This window comes from Amphiprion ocellaris, chromosome 4 (genome assembly GCF_022539595.1).
Source record: "Amphiprion ocellaris isolate individual 3 ecotype Okinawa chromosome 4, ASM2253959v1, whole genome shotgun sequence".
Classification (NCBI taxonomy): domain Eukaryota; kingdom Metazoa; phylum Chordata; class Actinopteri; family Pomacentridae; genus Amphiprion; species Amphiprion ocellaris.
Window position 1 is genome coordinate 34809992 of NC_072769.1, and position 13647 is coordinate 34823638.

A 13647-nucleotide genomic window follows, 5' to 3' on the forward strand; every position below is an offset into this window, starting at 1 on the left:
ACCACTAGAAGAGCAGGTCTTTAACCACCTTCCATAAAATCCATGGAGTCGGTTCCAGAGAAATGAAGGGAGGTCAACTTTTATCAACCTCCATCCAGATGTTCAACTTGATATCTTTACTTTGAGATTTTTAACACCACAAACCTTTAGTATCACACTTTATTATCCTTTATTAGGACTTTCATGGAATCCACCAGCAGATTTAGGTTTTGTTGAGAAACTTTATTCTTGTCGTCGTGGGACTGCAGTATTTAAAACTGTTCCTTCTATTTGACCTCATGTTTATTAGTTTTAGTGGAGAAAGTTTGAATTGTCAATTAATCTCTTAAAAACTAAATAATAAATTGGATTATTTAAGAGGTTTACATTTCTTACTTTGTCATATTTTAAATATGACTAAAAAATATAAGAATAAAGCATCTTGAGATAATTTGACCTGTAATTGGCATTATATAAATAAAATTGAATTAAAATTTCATGTATCTTGTAATGTTGGAGTAATAGCCATATATGTTAGAAAACACATTTTCTTTGTCCATTAATCTGTCGTTTTCTCCAGTAATTCATTTCTTGTTTTGGTTCAAAAAATGTCAAACCCAAATATATTCAGTTTACCGTCATAAAAACCAAAAAGATTTACATTCATGATGCAGGAATCAGGCAGTTTTTCACTTTTTATCTTAGTTTAGTCAGAAAGGTAGTTATAATGTGTGAATTGTTGAAGCTTGTGAGCCGTAGAAGGTTTTAATCTTTGGGGCCGAGTGTCAAAAAACATTTAAAAACCAACATCAACAAAACACTCAACAAAGATTTGAACATCATTAAAGGGAAATCCAACTTTTGCATGACAATGTCTAATTATAGGACATTTATTTCCAACGTAAATGTGTGATATTCATCCTCTGGAGCTTTCTCTTCACATCGTCTTCCACCTGGACTGGTTTGGTCAGGAGCATGTGCAACAAACATTTGAAAAACTGCACTTTAACATCAATGAATGACACTGAAGTTTAATCTCTACATAAATGAGACTGAGTCTGGATGTGCTGCTCTGTCATTAACTCCTAAGTTTAGGGAAAGTTCAAACAAAAGAGGACAGTTCAGATAAGACTTGAAAATGAGCTTATTTTGAACAAACATCTCAGACTTTTTGAGCTTCAGCACCTCCAGCAAGATAATTTAACAACAAGCAACTCAAGAGATCCAGAAGTTGGAGAGAGTTAGCTTTAGCTGAGCCAAAGAACATGTGGGACACTAACCTAGCAAACATTTCAGACTTTTCTCTGTGAATTCTGAGAAATAATTTACTATTTAATGACAGAGCTACACATCTTAACTCAGTCTCATTAAAACAGACTCTAATTCAGTGTCATCCATCCATATTAAAGTGCAGTTACCCAAAATGTTTGTTGCATGAGCTCCAACAAAACCTGTCCAGGTAGAAGGCCACTTTGACAAACAGGAAGTGGAAGATTCCAAGCAGATTTATAGAAGGGGAACCGGACTGTACTAAGTGTGGTCGAGTATAGAGGGGTGTTTTGTGGGTTTTTAAGGCTGATAATGATTATTAGTGAGAGATTTGGAGTAGATATTCATTTGCAGTAAATGAAAGTATTTAAAATCTTGGAGTTAAACTTAGAAGAACACAAACTCTAACAGAAAACTTTGTTGATACGTTTTTGTTTTGTTTACAGATGTTTAGTTAAAGGAGTTTTATTCGTTACGTATAACCAATCAAATCACTCCAGAAGACAGAGCGACCACAGATAGATAAAGGTTCAGAGCCAAAGTAGCACCATTTTTAAATGTATTTATTATCGTAAATCAGTAAAAAATATAATACTGATAATCAGTAAATCAGTCAGCCCACAATTACTACAATTCTACAATGTATGTCTCTTTCCTTTGACTTGTTATTTGTATAATATATGATGTATATGATGGCATTTTTTCATGCCAAAGGCTCTACTATGATGTTTTCTAAGAGACATACGATGCTACTCTGGTTGTTCTGGCCCTGCACTCCTCCTCTGTTGTTTTCTGGATCGTACTCAGCTGCATGCCTTCGTCCACCCGGCCTCCGTTGAGTCGTCCCGCCTTCCGTCTCTGGAGCTGAAGCTGGATTGGAACAGACCAAAGTACAGTCCAATCACGATGCCAGCTGCCTCTCAAAAGGCTCCTTCATCTGGTGGCACTTCTTCTGAGGGGAAGCTGAGCTGGCCCGGCAGAACTTTGGAGATGTGTTCCAGTGGTTGGTGGATGTGTGGGGAGATAGAGAAGGACCTTTGAATTGTTCAGAAAGGAAAACAGAGAACCCACTGGTAGTTTTAGTTTAGGGTGCTACTGCGGTGTGTTTTTGGGTTTTAAGAGGTGAACAGGAAGAGGTTTTTTTTCGTATTGATTATCTTTTACTTTGTTCCTGGTTGGAATGTCCATCAATGTCAACATGAAGTTCACTTTTAGTTCTGTTGATTTATTTTTATTTTACTAACACCCATTTGTTTTTAACCCCCTCACATGTTGTGTTGTTGTAAACTTACTCTTTCAAATAAATTCTCGTCTAACCCTCTGGAAACCAGCGTTTGGACTGTTTTTGTGTTGCTCCTCACCTACTGACAGCTGTGGACTAAAGGCTAAACTGTGACGTTTTTAGAGCCACATGCTATACTATGATGTTTGTTGGGCGACACGCTATACTACAGGTTTTTTTAATTGACATATTTCTGTGACTTTTTTTTGTTTGTTTTTTTAGCAACATATAAGAATTCGAACAATTTTAAAAGTTACTATACTTTTACTTGTGCAATGAAATTATTATTCTATGGCATTTTTTAGATGACATATTATACTCTGTTTTCTTGAATTACATACTATTTTGACAATATATTGCACTATGACATTTTTTGAACCACATATCATACATGACAATTTTAGGCAACATCCTATCATTTTGCGCTTTTTGAACCACATAATAGTCTATGTTTTTTTTTTTTTTTCTTGCCAACATGCTGTACTATGAACTACAGGCCATACTATGTTAGTCTTGAGTATACTATACTTTGACATTTTCTGAACTACATCCTATACTATGGCGTTATACACAGAGTGCTTTGGTTACATGTTGATTTATAATCTAGATTTTTTTTTTGTTTTGTTGTTTTTTGACGGGATTACCACAGACCTGACCGTGAACACTGTCGACACCCACCTCAGGGAGACGCTGCCTAAGATCTCAAGGCTGCTTGGTCGTGGTCTTTCTGGCACGTACTCTTCCAAGATGAGCCGGGAAGTTTAACACTGATGGAATGACACCAGGTCTAAGCTGACAAACTTCCAATTCCTCCTCAACCCATAGTCTCTGGGAAACCTACATGGAGTAAGAAAAGTAGACAGAGAAGTATATAAGTCTGTACACAACATATTAAAAAGAAATCATGCTAATAAATTAAGTACAAAGAACCGAATTCGCCAATATACTGGAGACCAGAGCTATTAAATTTAATATAACCTTGTTTAGTAACATTTCAATTATTTGAGAGCAGTCCTAAAGAACTGCCTGTAATCCCAATCATAAAATGGGTTTGGAGGAAGAACATAGATTGTAATCTGGATATACATAAGTTAGGCTTTATAACTACTATTGGTAGTATTGGTGGTAGTAATAGCAATGCGACTACTACTAGTAGTAGTACACTACTGCTGCTGATACTGGCACTGCTACTACAATTTGTAATACTATTACAAATGCTGATACTACTTCTACGACTCTAACAGTTATTTATACTACTACTGCTTGTACTTTTAGTGTTACTACTACTGCTTGTACAACTATACTACAGCTACTATTAATCGTCTGGTATTTGATTGTCAAGCTGCTAGCTCGCCTTAGTGTTTTGCTAGTGGCTAACTAGTTAGCTCTCATAGACTGGAAGCTCTCAACAAGATTTCATAATGAAAAAAGAGCCAAAAACTATTCTTACCTATGAAAAGTCATTCCAAGTTTCCTTGTCTCAATCGTACGACGCAGTGTGTAATTGTATGCAGCACAGTGAGCCGGCATACTTGTTTCCGTTTTCACACCGTCTACATCAACGGAATGCACTGAAACTTTCCCCCCACTAGCTTAGCCTCGCTGTAGCCGCAGCTCAAAGGGGCGTGTCTTATCTACTCATTCATATCTATGACAACAACGATGGCTGCACATAAGGACGCCTGTCAATGACGTTGATTAGCTGCGTAAATACCATTATATACAGTCTATGGTAAATACGTATGTGAATCGCATCATTGGCTGCAGCAGCCAGTCACCGGTCACTCACTGACTCACACTGAAAAATAGCACAGAATGAATTGTTACGTGTTTATTTTATTTACAATTTAGGTTGGATTTTATTTTTTTTGTGCACAGCGCAGATTTTCTGTGCGCGGAGACCGTGTCAGCAGTGCGCAACTGCGCACGCGCGCAGCTTAGAGGGAACAGTGGTCGCAGCCTTAATATGTATTATAGTCAGGGAAAGTTGTATTTTATAGTGTTTTTGTCAGATTGTAATCTCTAATATGCAAAATACCGCAGTCACATTACACGATAAACAGCAGTAGTTGTTCTTGAGCCTGACATTCAAACTTGTTTGGTTATTTTGCACTTTTTGTTGCTTTCAATTCAATTTCAATTCAATTTTATTTATATAGCGCCAATTACAGTCACATTGTCTCGAGACGCTTTACAGAACCCATATGCCTGACCCCCAGAGTAAGCCAAAAGGCGACAGTGGCAAGGAAAACACCCTTTTAACAGGGAAAAAACCTCGAGCAGAACCTGGCTCTAATGTGGGGGGACCCATCTGCCTGCTGGCCGGGCGGGTTGAGAGGGACAGAAGAGGTAGAGAGGTAGAGATAGAGGGATGGAGGTAGAGGGGAAGAGGTAGAGGGGTAGAGATAGAGGTGTAGAGGTGGAGATAAATTAAATGTATAAAAAACTGTGACTTGAAAATTTAGTCAGGTGCAATATTAAACTGCTGAAGTCCCTCTTTAATAATTTGTCCCTCTGTCTGTCCATCCATCCATCCATCCATCCATCCATTCCATCCATTCATTCATCCATCATCCATCCATCCATCCATCCATCCATCCATTTGTCCATTCCATCCGTCCATTCGTCCATTCGTCCATTCCATCCATCCATTCATCTATCCATCCATCCATCCATCCATTCATCTATCATCCATTCATCCATTCATCCATCCCATCCCGTCCGTCCATCCATCCATCCATCCATCCATTCATCTATCATCCATTCATCCATTCATCCATCCCATCCCATCCGTCCGTCCGTCCATCCATCATCCATCCATCTATCCATCCATCCATCATCCATCCATCCATCCATTCATCCATCCCATCTGTCCGTCCATCCATCATCCATCCATTCATCTATCCATCCATCCATCATCCATCCATCCATTCGTCCATCCATCCATCCATCCATCCATCCATCCATCTATCCATCCATCCATCCATCCATCCACTTACATGGGGTCTTGAATAACCCCTGAAAAGCTCCAAAGGAAGGCATTCAGCTCACTATCCGTTAGAAACATGGCTTCGTCATCACTGGAGTGCTTTTATTTTGAGGCTTCACTCCAACTGGAACCTTTTGAAGTGTTTCTGTCAGAAAGTGAGCTGATTTCTGTTGCCTAACAAAAAATCTGCTCATTTTCAAACAGAAATGTTATTTTGCATCCTATGCTTATCATGATGCAACTCAGCAGCATCATCTATTTTTCGTCTTTTCTGCCTGTTTCCTCTCAGACAAGTTTGCAGCATCTGCTTTTTATTATGAATTTAAGGCTTCCCAGTTCGTCTTGTGGTTTTGATGGATTTCTGCTGTCACACAACATGGAAACACGCAGCAACACAGAAAAAAATAACATAAAATGACAAATTAGTAGTTTAGGATCAGCTGGAAAAGAAAGAAAAATACATTCAGTCAGGTCACTTTTATGTACACAGTTTAGAACAACAGAAGTGCTTTCCAATCCAACTAAAATACTAACATTACAAATTTATAGCACTAAAAGAAGAAATAAGTACAAATGATGACTTCAGTGACCTTTAAATGTTAAGATCAAGACTTTACAATATTATTGAGAGAAATGTAATGATTTGATTAATAAATAAGCAACTGCAGGTTTAGTTTCAGGACCACGGACAGCTTCAGATGACACTGAGCTTCTTCTGACAAAAAACAGATAACCTTTCTTTGTGATCATTTCTTCATCTTTTTAACTGTTTTTGCATGCTGTTGTGTTAATTATAACTCTTTTTGTCATCCTTTTGTGTCTTTTTGTATTAAAGTGAGTTTAGACAGTTTAAAATGCAGGCTGTGGAGGCTGTTTTGTGTCACCTTGTTGTCAGTTCTATTTTTGCACCTGTTTTGTGCATCTTTGTAGTAGTTTTGTATCTTTCCGTGGTCATTTTGTGTAGAGCTGCAAGTTTCTTCTAATTGCATATAAATAAATACCTCAAATTAAGTTTAAAAATGTGTGAGAAGGCAACAAATGGAGCTAACTGGTGCGACCTCTGTAGGGCTCTTCAGTAAAACATTTCCTTGCATATTCCAGTGAAATTTAATGGATGACTTAGAGCCTAGTAAATTGCAAATGCTGCAATTTCTGATATACATTATGTAGCACATCTGATCCAGAGTTTAAACTGTCTTGTCAGTGGTTTTACAAATTTATGTGTCCAACTCTCATGTGTTAATGCTTCTTCACATGTTTTTGACCTATTACACAGTGAATGTTAGAGCTGAAACGAAGAGAAAATCTTGTTGGACTGGCATGGTACCTGGTTTTTAACTAATCACTTAGTTGCAGAGTTAGTTAACTTGATGAAATTCCAAACTGAAACTTTGCTGTTATTGGTTTGTTTGTCTCTGTGAGATGTTGGGGAAACAGGATTTGACACACTGCTGCTGTCTGCACTCAAAAGCTCTAATAAGAGAGACAGACTTCTGAAGCTCTGACAGATCTGAGCACCTTAACTTCCTTCATTGGGTTTAAGTTTCATGTTGTATCCTTCTCTCCTCAAAAAGTTACTGAGACTAACACACTTCTCCTGTTTCCATGTTTATTCAAAAAGGAAAGTAAAAAATATGTCCATTCTTAGTGTTTGCCATCAGTTGAAGATGTCTTTGTGGATGAAGTTTATAGCTTCTGTAGGTTTATGAGAAATAAAAGTGAAGAAAATATGAACAATCTGTGCATTTTACTTGAAAACAAAGCAGACAGATTTAAGAGAACATCAGATCAGTGTCTTTTTGTGGCTATTTTGCATGATGTGGTCATTTTTATGTGTCCTTATGTGCTTTACTTTAAGGTCCTTCTGCATCCTCTTTAGACGATTTTGTTTATTTTGGTAGCTGTCTTGCATGCTGTTTTGATCATTTTAGTCCTCTTTGTGTTGTCTTTTTCTTTCATTTTGTGGTCATTTTTATGTGCCCCTATGATCATATTGCATCTCTTTGTGGTCATCTGTGTCATCTCTTGGTCATTTTGTGCCTGTTGCTGGTCATTTTGTTGTTTCATTGTGGTCATTTGCTTATTTTTCCAACTGTTTTTGCATGAGGTTGTGTTAATTATAATTCTCCTTGTTGTCATTTGGTGCCTTTTTATTGTCACTGTGCATTTTTTGTTCTGTTGTGTGTCTTTTTTGTCATTTTGTGCGTCACTATGGTGGTTTTGCTTGTTCTGGTACTATTTTTAGTTTGTGATCATTTTTCATCTCTTTCTGGGTATTTTGTGTCTTCTACTGGTCATTTTGTGTCTATTTGTAGTCATTTGCTTGCCTCTGTGGCTGTTTTGCACGCTTGTGTATTAATTCTAATCCTCTGTGTAATCATTTTGCATCTTGCTATGGTCTTTAGGTGTGTGTTTTGTGGTAATTTTTGTGTCTTTTGGTCATTTTCCATCCTCTGTTTATCATTTTGTGTCTGTTTGTGGTCATTTTTCTTGTCTTTGTGGCTGTTTCGCATGCTGTTGTGAAAGTTTTTAGTCCTCTTTGTGGCCACATTTTGTCCCTTGGTCATTTTTTGTGTGTCTTTACGATCATTTTGCATCTGTTTGTGGTCTTTTGATTGACTTTCTATAAATAAATATTAACAGTCATTTATCACTCAGAAGAGCACAGCAGTGCTGTGCCTCTGCCGGTCTGGTTTAGAATGATGACTGCTGATAAAACACTGGCATAGTGTGTGGATATTAGTGATTAGTTTTGTGACTCATTTTTCGGAAAAAAAATCTATTAAATTATGCAAATGAGAGCAGCACTCAGCACTTGTTCAGTAATGCCGGGTCTCTGTTTCTGTTGGAGGTGGAGGCCAAGTGGGTGGAAGGACAGATGTCTGTGTTGTGTTTGCCAGGATGTATTTGTGTTTGTGTAGGGCAGTTTAATTTCAAGCCACCGCTGTTTGGAAGGTTAAGAGCCATCACTTCTGGAAGTGAGATGCTCCGGTTTGCAGCAGTTCGTCGTGGAGACCAAGGCCGGCCCCAAGCATCCGTCTGTGGGGATAATTAGTGAACTTCATTGAGTGCTTAATGACGCCATCACTAGTTCTCTACCCGCTTTTAAAGTAAATATATTCAGAATGGAAACATGATGATGAAAGGATTTGATTGTCACTCTGTAATTTTCAGTCTGAAAACCTTGTTAGTGTGAGAGGTGTGGGTGTGCCGGTGACAAGGAGCTTGCTTTTCAGCTGACAGCACCACAGTGCTTGTCACTAGATGTTTTCCTCCAATCAAAACCACATTATTCAAATCTTTGGAATTGTCAACAGAGCAAACCTCAAACTTCTGATACTTTCTACTTGGCTGTGAACCTCCGGCAGCCCTGCAAGGCCTCGACGGAGCGGCAGCAGAGCGTATGATGATATAACCATCCTCGCTGCTGTGGAAAATTCTGACCTCCGTATTCTGTTCCCTGGATGTCGGCGAGGGCCCGACTGGGGTCAGAACAGCTCAGTCCTGCTCTGTCCTGCAGGGTCGGGGACAGTGACCCACTCTACACACCCACCATTTTCACACAGGCGCCATGCAAACACTAAATTTAATCCTGGTGGGCCCCGATTGTCTATAAAGTCAATCAAAAGACCACAAACAGATGCAAAATGATCCCAAAATGACAAAATAGGGCACAACAGGACCACAAAGTGATGCAGTAACGACATAAAAACACAAAAAGCTGCAACATGGAAGCAAAGGACCACAATGAAAGGCAAAATTACCACAAACAGACACAGAATGACCAAAAGAGTTGTCAGAAATAAATTAAAAGGTGCAAAAACTTTAAAAAAAAATAAATAAAAAATTTCAATATTTGTTCATGGTCGAGAAAATGTGCAGCACAGTCTAAGAAATGTGTCTGCAAAGCAGTTCACCTCACAGCACATACATGGTACAAAATAATTAACAGATTAAATGTCTGACATCATTAGGTTGAATTTTCAGAGTCCTTTGCTCCTACACTAGTTCTAAATATCATGCATATACATGCTCCAGTTAATTCATAGTAAACAGTGCAGACGCCTACTGCATGAAATGTGCAAAAGCAAAGTGTTGGCACAACAAGTGCAGCCACATATGACATAATCTGAGAGACCAGGACAGCCAGACCAAGACACTTTGAAGAGGAAGCTTATTTGTGGCAGTGTTGATGCTTTTCTTGTCTCCTTCTGTTGTATTTTTGTCAGAGTAGCTGCTTAGTTCCTGCCTGCTGCGATGCCATGAAGCTGAACAGGATTATTTAAAGAGCCCAGATTCTGCACAATCGCAGGTTTATAGTTTTATTTTGGGGGTCTACGAGAATATGTTTACATCCTTTAATGTTCCAAAAACACGTTCTTTTTCTGATACTGTACATTACTGCAGCAGCTCCTCTGTGTGGAATTCAATTTTTTTTTCAATTCAATTTTATTTATATAGCGCCAATTACAGTCAAATTGTGTTAGCTGCGTAAATACCATTATATACAGTCTATGGTAAATACGTATGTGAATCGCATCATTGGCTGCAGCAGCCAGTCACCGGTCACTCACTGACTCACATTGAAAAATAGCACAGAATGAATTGTTACGTGTTTATTTTATTTACAATTTAGGTTGGATTTTATTTTTTTTGTGCACAGCGCAGATTTTCTGTGCGCGGAGACCGTGTCAGCAGTGCGCAACTGCGCACGCGCGCAGCTTAGAGGGAACAGTGGTCGCAGCCTTAATATGTATTATAGTCAGGGAAAGTTGTATTTTACAGTGTTTTTGTCAGATTGTAATCTCTAATATGCAAAATACCGCAGTCACATTACACGATAAACAGCAGTAGTTGTTCTTGAGCCTGACATTCAAACTTGTTTGGTTATTTTGCACTTTTTGTTGCTTTCAATTCAATTTCAATTCAATTTTATTTATATAGCGCCAATTACAGTCACATTGTCTCGAGACGCTTTACAGAACCCATATGCCTGACCCCCAGAGCAAGCCAAAAGGCGACAGTGGCAAGTAAAACACCCTTTTAACAAGGAAAAAACCTCGAGCAGAACCTGGCTCTAATGTGGGGGGACCCATCTGCCTGCTGGCCGGGCGGGTTGAGAGGGACAGAAGAGGTCCTGGTCTGAACTCTGGGTTGTCATGCTTTAGGAGTTCTAATAAAATCAGCCATATTTCTAGAAATGAGAGTTGCACCAGCCAAAGTGGGATGGATGCCGTCTCTCCTAATCAGACCAGGTTTTCCCCAGAAAGAGCTCCAATTGTCTATAAAGCCAACGTCGTTTGCAGTACACCACGTAGACATCCAGCGGCGAAACGATGACATACGGCTAAACATATCATGGCTGGTCAGATCAGGCAGGGGTCCAGAGAAAACTACGGAGTCCGACATGGTTTTGGCAAAGTTACACACCGATACCACACTAACTTTGGTGACCTCCGATTGGCGTAACCGGGTGTCATTACCGCCGACATGAATAACAGTCTGACTGTATTTACGATTATCTTTAGCCAGCAGTTTCAAATTTGCTTCTATGTCGCCCGCTCTGGCCCCTGGGAGGCATTTTACTATGGTCGCTGGTGTCGCTAGCTTCACGTTTCTGACTGTGGCGCTGCCAATGATCAGAGTTGGTTTCTCAGCGGGTGTGTCGTTGAGTGAGGAAAAACGATTAGAAACGTGAAGCGGTTTGTGGTCGGGGCAGCGGGCTTGAGTTTAGGACTACGTTTCTTACGAACTGTCACCCAGCTACCCTGACTTCCCCGCTGCTCGGGAGCTGCTAGGGGACGGCTAGCAGAAGCTACACTAGCAGCTATGCTATTGCGGTCCGCACCGGCTAAGGGGGCCTGGCTAACAGCTAGCGGGGTGTTTTCCATGGTGCGGAGCCGCGCTTCCAATTCAGAGAGCCTCGCCTCCAAAGCTACAAAGAGACTGCATTTATTACAGGTATCGTTATCACTAAAGGAGGCAGAGGAGTAACTAACCATGTGACACACTGAGCAGGAAAGAAGAAGAGGGAGAAGCCATGCTAACAGCTAAGTGCTAGGCTAGCGGACAGAGATAAGACAGAGAGGAAGAGGGAGAAGCCATGCTAACAGCTAAGTGCTAGGCTAGCGGACTGAGATAACAGATTAACTTAGAATTAAGTACTGAGAAGGTGCTTGATGAAAACGAGTGTATGTTACGGTTCAAATATTACCGCTACACACAGATTTAATGAATATTAAATTAGATGGAGTGTATAAGCTACAACAGGAAGTGCCGCAATACGCTCACCGTAACGTCAGACGTCAGCAGTGAACTCTCCACTTTAGCTCCTGTCTCTTTAAGGCCCCCGAGTCTGGTCTGATTGGTCCGCGACAGCAAGACTACATTTATTAGTAACCCCAGAAATCTGAGTTTAAAGATGTAACATTCTTAGAGGTGGCTCTTTCTTTGTTTGAGGGCCAAACTAGCTGCTCTGTAGGAGTTATGCAAATTTGTTACATGATGATGTAGATTAGTAACAGAAGAGAAGCCTGAACCTCAAACAAAGTGTTTAAAGCAGCTAGTGAGCAGAGTTTTCTTTGTGAGGGAATAACGTCCTATGGTCTGGACTTCAGAAGCTGTCAGATCTTTAACATGCAAACAAACATAGAAAACAGCTATATAATATCTGGCAATGTTACATTATATCTAAAAAGTAGAATATGAGCTCTTCAAAGCTTGGCCAAATCAACCAGAACTGAAATGTTAAGGATTAGAACTTTACACTCACTGAGAAACTACTAAACTTCATCTATAAAATGTGACATATTTTACCCCCTGACCAATTCCCTTAGATTCCCTAATGTTTGATGGAAAAGTAATGAACTGAAATTTTACAGGTGAAGTTGTGTTAAAATGCGAGGAACTTCATCATGAAAGGAAAGTTTTGTCCACATTAGGGGCCTAAATATTAAATTATTAAAGTGCAGACATATTAACATGAAGGAGGCGATTGCTGCTCTCTTTAAAAAGAGTCTCAGTGTGTCGACCAGCTTCTTCCAGCCACATTTAGAGGAGATCTGAGATGATAAAACACAGATGTTCATCGTTCAGCCACCGTAACTCTGGAGCTTGTATTTCAGATGATGACGTGAAGATTTATGTGATGGAAATAAATTTTATGAAATAAAATAGAAGTCTACGGTTTCCTGGCGGAGGCAGCGACAGTCGGCGTGTGGAAAAGGTCAGATGTTGCTTGTTTTCCAATAGCCGCAGTTTCACTGCTTGTTTCTTGCAAATCATGTTGCACAAACAAGCATGATTAACTTGATATCTCAGGAAATTGAATAATAGTCGGGCTCATGGTTCGCTGCAGAGAGGAAATAAGTTGTGTGATTGTGCTGCCAGGTTGTTGGTGAACTGTTCTTCCTGCGATGCCAGAATGAGTTCCAGAGTTTGTCCCAGAGGAAAATGGAACGAACAATTCCATTTGTGTGATCAGTGGCCTGCTTCAGACCGGTGGAAATTATTCTTCAAAGGTTTCAGAGGTCAGATCATCAATGTCATCCTGTTTATGTGTTTTATGTTTGGTTCAGGTTCATTCTGGTCTTCAGCTGCCTGGTTCTGTCGGTGTTCTCCACCATCCCAGCCCATCAGGACTTCTCCTCCCACTGTCTGCTCATCCTGGTAAGAAACTGGAAAACCATCAGCCAACTAGTATTCAGTAATTCAGGCCATTAGTCAACTAGTTGTCACACATTTCTGGTATCAATTGAAGTATTTAGACGTATATATTTTAGTCTGAATTTTAGTTCTGTAAATGACTTTATATTGCAGTAAGAAATGAGCCCACGGAGAATGTAAATGAGGAGGAAAAGCCCAGAAACTCATTTTCAGAGGGTTCAAGGACCAGTTTAACTTTAATATAATACTGATTTCCACTTGTCAAAAGGTAACTGCAGCTCCTACAGTGTGACTGAAATGTTATTAATGCCTCTAAATGATTTGGTTTCCTTAATGAGGGTTATATTTTAAAGATCAGAGCCAAGAGGATCATTGCAAAAGAGATCATTTCTTTAATTTATACATAGTACCAATTCATAAATCATGTTAGTTACAGTCTAGTTTCCAAATATAAAAATACAAC

The 13647-nt window shown here is 39.4% G+C and overlaps 1 protein-coding gene and 1 long non-coding RNA gene across 6 annotated transcripts in view; one reads left to right on the top strand and one right to left on the bottom strand.

The window, feature by feature from the left end:
• LOC111569979 (potassium voltage-gated channel subfamily KQT member 5-like) overlaps positions 1–13647 on the top strand; it is a 178200-nt gene that overhangs the window by 102006 nt on the left and 62547 nt on the right. For all 5 annotated transcript variants that reach the window (XM_055009537.1, XM_055009539.1, XM_055009538.1 and 2 more), the window contains exon 2: positions 13097–13187. In XM_055009537.1, coding sequence (XP_054865512.1) covers positions 13097–13187 — 91 coding nt within the window. The remainder of the gene's footprint in view (positions 1–13096; positions 13188–13647) is intronic.
• LOC129348652 (uncharacterized) lies at positions 1794–11793 on the bottom strand. The gene is made up of 3 exons (XR_008601271.1): positions 3981–11793; positions 3209–3367; positions 1794–2283 (listed from the first exon to the last, which is right to left on the bottom strand). It is a non-coding gene; the product is annotated as an uncharacterized LOC129348652 (long non-coding RNA).